The 15,464-nt window shown below is 36.2% G+C and overlaps 1 protein-coding gene across 1 annotated transcript in view; it reads right to left on the reverse strand.

The window, feature by feature from the left end:
• Positions 1 to 2,021: 2,021 nt before the first annotated feature.
• The window catches only part of tmem178bb (transmembrane protein 178Bb), a 97,264-nt gene continuing 83,821 nt past the window's right edge, over positions 2,022 to 15,464 (reverse strand). Inside the window, exons 4-5 of the mRNA XM_058774247.1 lie at positions 10,734 to 10,871; positions 2,022 to 6,033 (exon numbers count right to left, since the gene is read on the reverse strand). Coding sequence (XP_058630230.1) covers positions 5,783 to 6,033; positions 10,734 to 10,871 — 389 coding nt within the window. The 3' untranslated portion in view covers positions 2,022 to 5,782. The remainder of the gene's footprint in view (positions 6,034 to 10,733; positions 10,872 to 15,464) is intronic.

Genomic DNA, 15,464 nt, shown 5'->3' on the forward strand with positions numbered 1-15,464 from the left:
ATTTCCGTTTTATCACCTAAAATGATTTGCATATGTATAACAGCGTTATTTAATGGTGTAATTAGTTAAATGAGGCAGGACCTGAAATCGCTCTTGTCTAGGTCAGTGGTTCTCAACAGTTTTTTTTTTTTTTTTTTTTTTTTAAATACTGGAAATGTGCAGATGAAATGCTGAGCTGAAATGCTCTCACAGTTTCCTGCACAACTTATTCAGCAGCACAATACTGAAACTTTACGGACAGCATGACCAGTGTAGTCCAAATTTCAAATGAATGATTCGGTTCTTTTTATTGAAAGCCATACAGCTTTCAGCTGACTGTGACACTTGATTGTGGTTAGTGACTAGTTCATGACTTCATGACAATGTGTTTTTACAGATCATACCTTTGGTCAGTAACATTTGATAAAAATCAGTGAAATATGCTAAAATGTTTTTTGTTATTTGATATAATTTTAATATATGTAATATTAATATATATATATATATATATATATATGTAATTATTCAGTTGCATTTGTGCTGCCTCTAAAAAGACATTAAAGCTAAAGCTAAATCTATTAAAAAATGTAATTAATTCAAAATATAGCTTAAATAAAATATAAATATTAGATTATGTAAATTCAAGTAAATAGAAAAAAATAAAAACATTTAAATAAATGACAATTTAGAATTAGAACAATTAGAATTTAGTTTTAGTAATTTAAAAATGAAAACTGAAAATATAAATGGTTTCAGTTGTCTGTTTGTTTATTCTTTCTTTTTTTTTGATGGTTTCATGCTCTCTGCATCCAATTATAGACGTCACTCTGCATGTTTATCTTTATCTTTGGACTGTGTGGATCTCAAACTGTCCATGTTGTTGTGAACTGGCAAGTTCACCCAGACTTTTATGCAGTCCGTAAACGATATGGGAAGTGTTTCCTCTTCACAAAAGCCTGTTTATTTTTATATGGTTGCATTTTATAATTTGCATTTTGCATTGTTTTTCCCCTTTAGAACAGGCCCCTGACCCATTTTTGGGTCTCTCCCCAACAGTTGAGAATCATTGGTTTGGGCGTCTCAGAGCAGTGATCTAAATGCTCTCAAGTTAAAGCACTTGTGTTCCTGTCACCCGTCATCAACAGCAGGGTCAATACTCATTGTCTCAAGAGGCCTGATGGAGAACACACAGACCCATCCTAATCAGAGGTGGTTATTCATAGCAGCGCACTCACTCTAAATGCATTCATGAAGTATTCATCAAGCCTCAAACACAGGCTTTTCATCTCTTTAAATCAGCCTGTAAGATGTTTTTGTTTTGTACTTTTTTTAGCCAACATATCTAGTACGAAAGCTTGTTAGTTATTGCCTCCGTCATGTCGGCTTCCCTCAGACTCGGCTCACTGTTATCACGTTTGATGAGTTTGCCCTCTATTTTTCATCCTTGTACTTTTCTCTCGATCCGTTTCAGCGTTTTGCACACATGGTTGATCAGATAATAACCTCATATTTGTTGCCATGGTGATTTTACTTGCCTTAAATGTCAGCAAGTGAACTTCACTGATCTTTGTCTTGCTAGACTGCCGTCCTGTCATTTTTTTATTTTTTTCTTCCTAGTTAAACACATTTTTGTTTTTGGAAACCCTTCACAGTAATGTTAAATTTTTTAACATTAGTTAATGCATTAGGTATCAGGAGTTAAAAACAAGCAATACTTTTGCAGAATTTGTTAATCTAGTTTGTTAAATAAAATAGTATCAATTAACACGTGTACAAAATGAATTAATGACCATTAACTTATTTATAAATTACCATTAAAAAAATCTTCATAATTTTTCATGATACCTAATGCTTTGATGTTATTTTTTTTAATGCCTTGAAATAAGGTATAAGTACAATACAAAGGTAAATATACAATACAAATAAACACAACAATGAGATTTTATTTTTGTAATGATATTACATTCCACAGTTTTAACATTTTTTCCAGAATTTATTTTCTCTTTTTTTTTTTTTTTTTTTTTTTCCTTAAACATTTTTACAGTTTTATTCATTTTTTTCAGGTACTCAACAGACACATTACTGATGAAAAAGATTCGATAAACCTTTAGGCTTCAGTGTCCCATTAAAAAGCTGCAGTTTCACCGATTCTGCTACTTTTTTCATTTTTATTTTTACGTTTTGAAGACAAAAATATTCCCGCTCATGTTTCCCATCCCACCCGCTCAACAAATAACTGAACAAAGGCTGACAACTGTTGGCTGTGATGTAAACACATTTGTGTGAATGTAATGTGTAGATTGTGTAAAGGAATCTGATCCTGAGCCCATATTACCTACATGCCCAACGCTTCATGATCTTCCTTTAAGGAGTCCTTAAAATGCCCACTAAGTGACAGTTAGGCTGTTCGTTTTTATTCATTACCACAGATTCTATAAGACCGACTGAAGTATTTCACTATAAGCATCACTATGATCCATACAAAACTTATGAGATACAGTTCACTTCCTGCTTTCAGCCTTGGACTCTGTCTGGGCCGAATGCCAATTAAGCCGTAATTGAAAGTGTTTATTCTTTGCGTCTGATGCGAGCATCTGCCCTTCGGTGCTCTTTGATGTCTTTATACTCTGTGATTGAACACCCCTCTTTGCCTTGTTGAAGAAAGAAAGGAGTGAATTTGAGTGCGTTTTTAAATATTAAATTTTTCGCAAATAGGACCGTGGAACTGGTTTTATTTGAAAAGTGTTGTGTACAACCAGCGACTGACCCCATTTATGTCTTCGCCTAGGAGCGTAATCTGTGGACTGAAATACATATTTTCCTCCTAAGTGTGTCAAGGAACACTATCTTATATAAGACCAGATGGGCTTGTTGCAAGATGCCCCTAAAACAGATTGTTTATTGTGTATTTATGCCGGTTTTCTGTTGCATGCACATAATCAAGCACTGTAGAGTTTGTGGGCTTTGTTTGGTCGATTTGTTGCTTCTGGAAAGTGTGAAGAAGTCTTATGGAGTTCTGGATGTTTATGTAATTTCATGGCCAATTGCATTGTCAGCATGTAACAAAGTCTTTTTACTCAAATGCTGCCACACAAATCACCCAAAGCACCCATAAATATGTCAGAAACCTCTTCTAAATGCTTCCCATGAAGACTGCTGGACTCGCATTTCATCAATGCAGAGCTGAGAAGGAGAATTGTTGGTGAACTGTTGGCTGTGTTTATGGTGAAAGATCCCATGAAATGATTTTGGAAGCAGTGCTGAGATGGATCATTTTGAAATGGCCTTTAGTTTGTCACAGCTCTGCAAAACTTCAGTTGGCAGCTTGTTTCATAAACGAACGCAATGAAAACTCTCAAAATGAATGAACTTCAGCAGTTTCTTTCGCAAACAAGCTGTTAATGGTTGTTAAAGAACTAAAGTACGAGCATCAGTGCAACCAATGATGCTATTGCTATTTGGAAGCAGGTGATATTTATGATTTAGGTTGTTTAGCGTCAAGTAAAATGAAATATCCCTGAAACCGTTAAAGGGATAGTTCACCCAAAAACCAAACCAATATGAGTTTTTCTTCTGTTGAACACACAGGATGTAAGTAACCAAACAATTGCTGGTAGCCATTGATTTCCTTTTTGCCCCCCGCCATTTCTTTCAGAATTAAAATGTTTGGGTGAGTTATCCCTTTAATCGAATCGAATCGGGTCGGAAAGGGAAGGATTATACATGGGTTTTCCCATGACTTTTCCTGACTTTCATGACTTTTCCACAGCTGGAAATCACAATTCCCTGATCTGCGAATCTTTCAATGTTCCGTTAAATCTGCTAAAAGTTGGGTTTGTCAATGTTTAGGAGTACACATATACGGCTTCAAAGTCAATAAACAAATATTTAATGGAGTCTTTAAATATGTAAGCACCCATTCTTAGCACAGCAGTAATATGACAGACTTAAATGGACACCAGGCTAACTGCTAGTTGAGCCGCTGGCCGTCATGCTAATGTGTGGAATCGAGAAAGTCTATCTATGAAAGAAACCTGGCAGGTATTTTCTTTTTTTGGCAAATCTCCCTTCTAGAAATCTGTAAACATTGTCTTGCGGCAAAGCTAAATCTCCTAGAGTAGGTTTTTGGCATGGATGAATGAGTGTACCGATTCACCAATGACCTCGACGCGTGTGCCCCATCATAGCACGCTGTTTTATGGCTGCTCAAGTCATTTTTTTATTTTTTTATGCATTTATAGCATGTGAAATGGATAAAAAGTTTCAGATTGTGTAGTGAATGCGTGAGGAGAAACAGCTTGAGGGAACCAATCGCATGTCGGCTTAGAGATTGTGTTAAGCTTGTGCTTGCCGCCCGTCCTCCATTTCGAGGTCATGATTCCACAGATGTACCTCTTTTGTGCACCACTGCTGTCTCATGTAATCACGAGGCACTTACATACCACATCCTGTTTTGGGAGTTCCCTTTAAGTAAAGAGACGCATGGTTAAACAGAGCAGGAATTTGGATTCAAATGAGGATTTCTTTTGTCAGCGCATAGATGCTTTCAGAAGAGAAGTCAGCATGCGTTCCCATCAAATGGCATAAATGCCTCCTTCCAGACAAGCTTAAGGCAGTAACAGTGTGATGTTGAGTTGTCTTTCTGTCTACGTCAGTCGTGTCTACAGGGACTAAGTGTTCACCGTCTAAAACAGGATATGGCATCTTTCCTTTCCAGTAATTCTTGGTTCAACAAAAGCCTACCTGATTTCCCCCAAGGCAGGTTTTTGATTTTATGAATTATTCTTTTTATGTTTCCTTTTTTTTTTTTTTTTTTTCGTATGGAGACCACAAAACTCTCTCACACATACTATATTGATAGTAGCTAAAGAATTTGCACACTTCCTACACACTCATTCACACTCATGATGACTGTAATTACTAAAAAACAAAGAAAGAAGCACATAATAAAATCGAAAGCATGTTAGAAATGTCCGTTGATACCATTTGGACATGAATAAGAAATGAAACATGGAAAATGCTCAAAAAAAATGTCCTTCCCGTTAGGATTTGTTTGCTTTTCTCTTCTGGAATATTATAGGTATTATTTTTCTCTTTACAATTTGCTGTACAGCAATAGCAACGTAACGTCACAAGCAGGCATGTCCGTTTCCTGAAATCTTCCTCATTTATGCACGAACGGATCCCTTAGCTGCATCCCAAGGGGCATTGCGATAGTCCCCAAGGTCCGAGACAAATCGGCGGATTTAGCCACAACAGATCCAAATCGCATCAAAGTTGTTGTCCTCTCATGTGAAAGAGCCTCATGGTCGTGGTGCTCCAGATTTGTCCGAACTCCTGGGCTTCAAACATTGGCAACAATACAAATACCATAGTCTCCAGGTTTGGCAGTTTTTGGACGTCAGTCTAATATCCATCCTTGCAGCATCAGAATGAGCAATACTGTCTGTTTTTTTGCTTCATTCATCACCATTTCTTGTGCTCACCAAAGTCACAACTTTGAAAGAACGACTATTTTCCTGTGTTGGATCTTGACGACGGAAAGTCCCACTGATAATATCTTTACAATTATCCGAGATATTTTTTTTCATTTTTTGTCTTTGTTTTCTTTTAAACGATCAGGACACTCAGTTGTAGATTCACACGCGTGGTTAAAAAATGGCCTGGTTGGTGAGATTAGAAATGATTCTAAATGAACATGATTTTAATCTGCAGTTATGGTCTTTTTTTTTTTTTTTAAATGTGTTTTGTCCCCCATTGTCCAGCTGCACCCGTAGGCTCGGGGATTTTCAGAGACCATCCCTTAACACACGGTGCCATTTTCTTGGCGGGATTTGGGGCACGTGGAGCGAGGGATCGGCTGTACGGAGGGCGCCAGCGTGCAGAAGAAGCCGGCGATGAGGGACAGGCCCAAACCACCCCAGGCGCAGAACATTGACCAGCCGTAACCGTGACTGATGTCGTCTGGGAGGCCGTATATGTAGCGAGGGTAACGAGACAGCTCAAAGTTGATGCCTGCTACACAGGTGCACAAGGAAATGATGCAAAATGTGCCTGAAAAAGAGAAAGGCAATCATCAGAATATTCATCCAACTGAAGTTTCATACATTTACTGTGCTGATGTTGAGTTCCATTTCAGTGGATAGGTCTACATTAGAAGTGAATCATACAAATAGTGGTCTATTTAGTTACTGTTGCTACGTCTGACAAGCTATGGTGCTTAGATCATATAATGGGAAAAAATACATTGCGGAGCAAAGAGGAAACTGACAACGCGCCGACAGACAAGACAAATCAGGTTACTTTAGGTATGAAACAAAGTCTCAAACCGTAATTAGTAATTACTCAAAAAGTAATTCAAACAGTAAATACTGTTTTGTGGTTCTTTAATGTGTCGTGACAGATCGCTGTAGCGCCTCAGTTCAAGCGGCACGTGAACCGATCATCTCTTCCACTTTACTAGTTATAGTATGAAATAAACATGAATGAACATCAGAAGATATCGTTTCAACCGCGGAAAGACGTCAGTACACAGCATTTTTCAAGTTAAAGTCAACAATTTATCTACTCTCCTGTCTAGTTTGCAGATTCAGATGGCAGATTCAGCATTATAATTGGTCAGATCTTCTGTCAATCAAACTCCCAGTGAATTAATTCCAAAATAGTCGGATGTTAACACATGCTAAGCTAATACTTTAATAAGCAGCAAAGAATATTAAGTAAAAATAGCACAGCAAACACAAATATTGGGGAATTGACCAATATGTAGTAATATATTTTATATAACTTTTTTTTTTAAATGGATAAGTTTTAGTTGACACACTGTTCACTGACCATTTAGATGTGAGCTTAAAGGGGTCATATAATGGTACATGCACTTTTACAAGTTGATTGTACTGAAATGTGTGTTAGCAGTGCCTGTACACAACCATCATAAAATGATAAAAATCCATCCAGTGTTTTTTTTTAATCTCCTTATTTGTTTTACCCTGTCTCGAATCAAGCCGTTCGACCGTGTGACGTCACACGGTCGGACGCCCCTCCCACGATGGTTGATTGACAGCAGTGTTTCAACACAGACCCGCCCTTGCTCGTGAGCGAGCTGTCAATCATAGTCCGCGCGGCATTGTTGATATACGCTGGAGCTGTCTATGAGCAGAATGGCGTCTACGCGATTGTGGTGTTCTGTTCTCGGGTGCAATAATGAACACAGCAGTCATTTTGATGTTCCTAAGTCCGAACCGCTGAAGACACAGTGGCTGAGTTTCGCTTTTGAAGGGAATATTCCCCACGAGCAACGTCAATGTTTTCATGTTTGCGCGAATCATTTTTCACCAGACTGCTTTATAAATGAAGGTCAGTATAAAGCTGGTTTTGCTAAGAAGCTGCTCCTGAAAAAAGAATCGGTACCAACTATTCGTGTTCCTGCTGAACCTCCAGAAGAAGTGAGTGTAACGTTTAATTAACCTTTATATTAATCTTTATATTAATCTTTGCAAATTGCTAGCACGCTTCACGATGTATGTGGCTAATGTTTACATTCAGGGTACATGCATGTTTTCTATTTACGACGTTCTCAATATAATTAATAATCCCACGTTTATAATGAACAAAACGTTACGGTTGCACAGTATCTTCAGAGACTCCCGCTGCCATTCTTCAAAATATACCCTCAACTGTTGTCAAGGCAACACTCCACGTGTGTTGTCAAAAACGCCCCACAGAACAGAGGGGCGGGGCGAGCAAAGCTCACTAGCATTTAAAAACACACGCATTAAAACGGTGTGCTGAACAGAGAGCTGTTTTTGATCAGGTAAAATGAGTGTTTTCTTACAATACTAATGAGACTTTTTAATTAAAGTATATTACAAACTTTCAATTTAGACCCTAAAGAATCATATTAGCTTGTACAAAAATGGCATTATATGACCCCTTTAATGTTACACTTTTAGCAATGCTAATAGGTGAACAATATGTGACCCCTGACCACAAAACCAGTCAGAAGTCACACAGGTATATTTGTAGCAATTGCCAACAACAAACTGTATGGGTCAAAATGATTGATTTTTCTTTTATGCCAAAAATCATTAGGACATTAAGTAAAGATCATGATCCATGAAGATATTTTGTAAATTTCCTACCATAAATATATCAAAACTTAATTTTTGATTAGTAATATGCATTGCTAAGAACTTCATTTGGACAACTTTAAAGGCGATTTTCTCAAAATTCGATTTTTATGCACCCTCAGATTCCAGATTTTCAAATAGTTGTATCTCAATCAAATGTTGTCCTATCCTAACAAACCAAACATCAATGGAAAGCTTATTTATTCAGATTATGTATGATATATAAATCATCTGATGTATAAATTCAGATGATGTATAAAAAATTGACCCTTATGACTGGTTTTGTGGTCCAGGATCACGCATCCTCCATACATGGTCTCTATTGACTTTGCTAATTATATAATTGTGATCATTTTAGAATTGCTGGGACTGCATTTACATGCAAATAAATATGACTGAAATTAGAGGACTGGAGAACAAAAACATCGCAAGCTGGCTTTGATGAGATGGTCAGAAGTTATTTAAATATGCCTACCAAACCAAATCATAATTTTAGAATGATTGATTTAATTTTTAGAAGTTAATTTGCAGTGCAGTGTCTATACACTGTCATTAATTGCAATTAATTGTATTTTCAATGTGCTGCATTGGCTGTGTTATAAGCCTACTAGAAGCTGCGGTTGTTATATATTATTACATAACATTGCAGTGACATTCCATCATGCATTTGCAGACTCGGCATATTCACAACTCCTCTTTCTCAAGCCTTGTTACAAGCTTTATCTGCAAGTCGAGCCCTGTATACACGACGTTGTCGTAACATGCTAGTTGATAAAGAGCTCTAACAAACTCATTTTCCCGCACCATGTGACCAAGCGAACATTCAGAGGGGATTCATCCTGCCATAATCTGACCCTCAGCGCTCCTTCTGCCTTTATAATTTAGCATCTTAATTGGCTTTTTAATTGCCATCTCATTATTCAGTAGCAGGGCATCGCATTAATCCAGCGCACATCTTAATTGCGTCTCCGCTTTGCTCTCTATGGCGCCGCCGCCGCACTTATGGGAGCGGGGAGAGTGACGCAAAACAAGTCAGCCGCTTCCTCTGCTCGACGGGCGTTAACAGAATATCAAAATGCACGGTAACGAGGCCACAGGCTGTGTTGATTGGTGTGAGCATCTGTGTTGTGAGGTGATAAGCTCGTGGGTGCGTTCAAAAGACAGAGCGATGCTCACCGTCGAAAGCCTCGATATTGGGTGCCGCAAAGTGAGATAAGAGATCAGGAGATAATTGATATTACGTAATCGCTTTAATGCCGGCTTCCTGGCTGTCACTCATTAATTAATGCAGTCTTGGGATGACTTACGTAGGAATTATTTACTACCACACTGAGCTCAGCACACTGTATTCTATCTATCTATCTATCTATCTATCTATCTATCTATCTATCTATCTGTAATAAATTCAGTTTATTTATATAATTAATATATTCATGTAATTTTCATTCATATTTAAATTATACTAAATATAATACTGTATATAATATAATAAAATATACATATATGTACATGTATGTGTATTTATATATAATATATTTATATATGTGATTTTATTAAATGATTCTTAAATTAAAAATATATTCATTTATATTTTTATTTTGTTTTCTTTCATTTATATTATATTATATTCACAGACACGCAACATTTTGGAGAAATTTTTGGAAAATGAATATTCTTTGTAGGTTTCCAAAAATATTTAAAATAATTTGCTTGTTTTACTAAAGTTTTTTCTTTTCATTATGTTGATGTTTTATTTAATGGACTTTATGGGATCCATGTTTTAGTCAAAATAGCCTGGATGGAAACTCCATTTGAGAGAAGTTGACCCATTTAGTGTTCCCCAACCCTTTTCCTGGAGGCACATCAACACTACTACACTTTTCTTTTTTTTTGGTCTTCAAAATCTTCCTAATCAAACGCATCTGATTCAACTCATCAGCAGCTCGTTAATAGAGACTCCAAGACCTAAAGTGAATGGTTCAGATAAGTCAGACATCACAAATGTGTGCCTTCAGGAACACTGTTTGGAAACCTATAGCAAAAATGCATGCATTGTAAACTTTTTTTATTTAAAAAAAAATAAATAAAAATGTAATGTATCAAGTCAATGAATACAGAAGTTTTAATAATAATAATATATAGCAGTAGTAATAATAATACCAATTGTATTTAAACATTCATTTATTATCCAAAAACATTTTTTTTTCTCAATCACTTATCGTACATTCCAAATCTACCTACAGCTTGGACAAGTTCAATGGAGCAGGAGATACAAGTGATGCAGATGTGTTTTCAAGGTGAAAACTTTTAAATTCACTTTCTATTACATTCTATTCTATTATATATTACATTATAAATTGTTCCACAATAATCTAAGCAATGAAGTTGAATTTTGACCAAATTACATTCATTCATGAAGCATAATTAATTTATAATAATTAGCTCATCAGGGAAAATGTTAACATCCTCACATTATTTATTCTTACGTAGATTTTATTTATTCTTGTATAGATATAAATACTTACACAGATTATGCTATATAACTTGACTTAAGTATAATCAAATCTGTGTACATACTGTAAGCAGCCTATACTGTCCATGTAGGCTTGTTTTGGTTTGACTTACCGCCCATGAGGAAGAGCAGACCTGCCACATACTGCATGAGGCCACGGTCCCAGCAACATCCCAGCATCCCAATGATCCAGCCGAAGAGGATGATGGCCACCGCCATTCCCATAAATCCTGCTGTCATCCTCCGCAGATCTGTGGGCGGCGAGAAATAAGGCAAATCAAACATATGACTCAGAGCTGATAAGGGCACAGCGTGGACACGCTCAGCAAAATGACGCATTTCAATGAGCGCTTCTATAAGAACTGTACTATGTTCTATATTATTACGTTATATTCTTATATATTCATAGCTTCATCAGGCGATCCATGAAATTCTTTTTGAACTATTAAAGGAGTTCTTGGACTGGGCAATCTAGCATTTGAGTAGTTTGTTAGCAGAATTCAAAATTGCATCTGAAAATGAATATAACTGCATGTGCAAAGTTCCTGAAATAACGCACTGCACTTGCCCTGCTGTGAGTGTTTGAGTGTGTGGCCACACGCTGAGTGTGCGACAGGGTTGACTCTGTGTTAGCTAGAGGGTAGGTCACAACATTTGTGTTCGTTAGCTCTTTTTAATCTCACAGTTGAATTCTCACAGTGCAGGAAAGGTGGCAGGCCCAAAACGCTGGGCACGGTGGCTTATGCCAGCCAACTGTGAAAGGGTCACAGAGTTCACCTCCGGGGCAGACGTGCCACTTAGATGAGCATGCTGTAAGAGAGCTTTTATTACTTTCTAATAGAGATGAGGTGTTAAAAGTTTTTTTTTTTTTTTTTCATCAAAGTCATATCAAAACGAAAATGTCAGATATTTATGAAACAGCAATTCATCATTCCCACATCTCAATGACAGGATATTCCGCAGATGCTTGTTTGTTATTACTTAAATTGAAATGCCAGATTTCATGAGTGTATGGAAGCCTGTTTCATCCTCCAAGAATAAATGATAATTGCGATGTTTGCTTTTGGCACTTGTGACTTCATATTCTTAACTTTCTTTAATTTGCAATTTTAAATCTGTGTAATTTTAATTGCAATTGCAACCGTTTCTGTTAACTTCGACTTTATCACTGTACTTGTGTTTGCAATGTTATATATCACAATGTGACTGGTTCCCATATTTTTACATTTATTTTTCACAATATGATTTCAATTGTTGTAATTACAACTGTTTTCAGTAATTGCGATGTTACGGGACATTAGTGTAGTTTTATTTCTTGTAACTGCAACTTTTACCTTTAACTGCAGGTTTATATCTCACAATGTTACTATTTCCAGTATTTGCAGCTTCATTTCTCACAATTGCAACTGTTTTCAGTAATTGTAACTTCAAAATGTGACAATGTGACTTTTTTGTTTTTGCAGTTTCATCACAATGCAACTAATTCTTGCAGTTACAACTTTGCTTCTCATAACTGACTTTATCTTACAATGTGACTTCATTTGTCACAATTGCCACTAATTTTGGTAATTGTGGCTTTATATCTCACAATGTGACTTTCTCATATTTGCACCTTTATTTCTCACAATGCAACTTTTTTCCTGTAGTTGCAAATGTGTTTTTCATAACTGTGACTTAATCTCATAATGTGACTTTCTCGCAATTGCAACTGCTTTGGGGTAATTGCGACTTTACTGTATATCTCACAATGTGGTTTTCTAGTATTTACAACTTTTTTTCACAATTCAACTTTATTTCTTGTAGTTGCAACTTGTTTCTTGTAATTACGATTTAATCTTACACCGTGACTCACAATTAAACAATTTTTTTTTTTTTTTTTTTTGTGGGGTGGGTGTTGCTATTTCACTTCTCACAATGTGAATTTCTAGTATTTGCAATTGAATTTTTCACAATGCAACTATTTCTTGTAGTTGCAACTTTGTTTCTTGTAACTGTGACTTAATTTTACACTGTGACTTTCACAATTAAACAGTTTTTGGGGAAATTGCAACTTTACATCTCACAATGTGACTTCTAGTATTTGCAACTTAATTTTTCACAATGCAATCTTATTTCTTGTAGTTGCTTGTAACTGGCACTTAATCTGACACTGTGACTCTTGCATTTAAACAATTGTTTAGGTAATTGCAACTTTTCCATAATGTGACTTTGTAGTCTTTGCAACTTCAGCTTATTTGCGACTTCCCAATTGCAGCTTCATGTCTCGGTGTGACTTTTTATACATCATAATATTTATTTATTTTTGTTTACATTCTCACAATTACCATTGTGTTTTACTCTGACGTGGAAATGACCATAGAAGTGCCATTTGTGTCTCATAAAACTCTTCACAGAATGTTTGATAGACCTGTGCCATCTGAACTTTCATGTTTGGATGTATTTCTCTTTGTCTTGTAATTGTTTTACTTTGCTGTCCTTTGAGAGTGCTCAGTTATGACCCTTAGATATGGTTTACTGCAATATTGCTTCAATAAAATAAAGCAGAGCCTTCACCACACCAGCACAGTTAGTGTGAAATAAGCAATGTTACGTTATAAATTGATCCTTTCTTAAAAAAAGAGTTTAAAGAGAAGTTGGCCAAGTCATGTACTATCAAACACATTGTGGTTTAAAAAAAGCTCACAAGAGTATTATTTAAACATTGAGTCAGACTACAAACACTTTACCACACATCTCATGGAAAGCTTACTTGGGAACAGCCTTATTATAGTTTCTTACGTTGGAGCCTACATAATATGTGTTACATAATAATAGACTTTGTTGTTGTAGAAACGGGTAGTGTCAGTGAGCATGTAGGCAACAGCATGAATTCTGAAACAATAGGTGCTCAGGTATAGTCATATAAATTGCTATGGATTATACAAGAGTTATATCCATGCAACGTTTTTTCGCTTTGTGACTTTATCTGTCAAGAGAAATACAAGAGAGAAAGCGGTTTACATGAAGTTGGGAGCCTTTCGCAGGAGCAAATTATAAAACGCTATTTGTTACCTGAATGGCAGCTTTGGTCTCATGTTGAGAGAAACATGTTATGCCTCAGAGAGCAAAGTATCGAATTTTTCTTCCCTTCAACGTTTTTAGGGAGCCACTGTTTATAAAAAAATCATGCAGTTTGTCATGAGTGTTGCACAACTTCATTCTGTAATAAGTGCAGCATACCAGTATGGTTTGATTTTAGTTAATTTTATTTCTATTTATTATACTTAATGGGCTCTGCTGTATGAATATTTACTAAAAATGTACTAATTTTTCAAAATTGCTTTCAACATGTGTTGATGTTTTGCAACAGTGGTTCTCTGCTTCGCATATGGAGTGTAACTTTCCATTGTACTTTTTCTGAAATATTTTCACAGCGATGCCATAGAAGAACCATTTTTGGTTCCACAAAGAACCATTCAGTTAAAGGTTCTTTAAAGAACCATCTCTTTCTTACCTTTTATAATCTGAAGAACCTTCTTTCGCCAACAAACAACCTTTCGTGAAACATTTAGACAAAAAGGTTCTTCTATGGCATCGTGAAGCACCTTTATTTTTAAGAGTGTATCTAGCAGATGTGAAAGAATGAGTGATTGTGTGGAGATTGTGGAAGGGTTTCTTAAAGGTTCTTATGCAATCTGCAGACTGATGCTAAACCAGACTGTCAGCTTCGTTCAAAATGTATGTTAACTAGAAGAGGACGTCAACAAGAGTACAAGAGCGCAGACCATAAGACAGGCAGCTCTTCTGGAAACAGGCCAGGAGAAGTCTCTGTAGTTGGCCCTCTCCTTTTGTTTGATATTCTTGTCGTTTTTGTGTATCTTTGTTTCGTAACCTGCTGGGCTTCCAGATGTGTCAGGTTCTGCCAGATCTTTGTTCCCTCGCTCTCGAGCGCTGAATGAGAAAGCAGACCGTAAATGCTGTACTGCAAGTAAATGTGTGCTTTCAAAGTCTCTAAAGGGAAGGGGTGTATAATTATGTGTGGCACAGGATCTTCGCCAATTAGATACTTTTTAATCAAAGAGAGGGAAATATATAGACTGTGCTGAAGCTTGATTTCTCTGAATTCATGACTTGAAATGTTAGATCTTTTCAATTCAATTTTTCCACCTTGGAAAATGCCATGAATGCCTGAAATGATAGACTGCTCCCTTAGGGCTGGACCTGACTAGATTATGCTTCCTCAAAATGAAATGTATAGTCAGGGTTTGAAACTCTTCCATGCGATTACTCACTGTTTTAGCGATGAATACTATAAGGCTATACTTAAAGGGTTCATTTACTCTCCTTCCAAACTTTTCTCCTTCTCCTTTTTTTTTTTTTTTTTGTTTGTTTGGTTTTTTTTTTTGTTTACAGAACATATTGGAAGATATTTAAAATACAAATATGCTGGGATGTAAATATTGAAACCCATTGATATCATTGTATGGACCAAATAAAAAACACTGAGACTGCATCAGAAATAGAACACTCTCTGAGTCAGTACTTCTTTTGAATATGTAATTACTTAAAGACCATTTAAAAAAAAAAATGTTTCTATGTTTCACTGAAAGAATGTGATTTTGTTCGGAAAGAGTAAATGATGACCATTTTTGGGTACACCCCTTTAAATCATACCAAATCACCAAAATACCATTATAGTCAACACGAAATGGCTTTCGCACCACATTATTTCCATAATGTGACCTGCATGATTTGAGTTAAACGGATTTGAATAACAGAGTATTAAACAATAAAAGTACTCTGTGAAAAGAGTTCATATCAGAATGAAGCCAGGAATTGTTTTAGTTATTACATTTTCATGAAAG

This window comes from Onychostoma macrolepis, chromosome 04, assembly GCF_012432095.1.
Source record: "Onychostoma macrolepis isolate SWU-2019 chromosome 04, ASM1243209v1, whole genome shotgun sequence".
Classification (NCBI taxonomy): domain Eukaryota; kingdom Metazoa; phylum Chordata; class Actinopteri; order Cypriniformes; family Cyprinidae; genus Onychostoma; species Onychostoma macrolepis.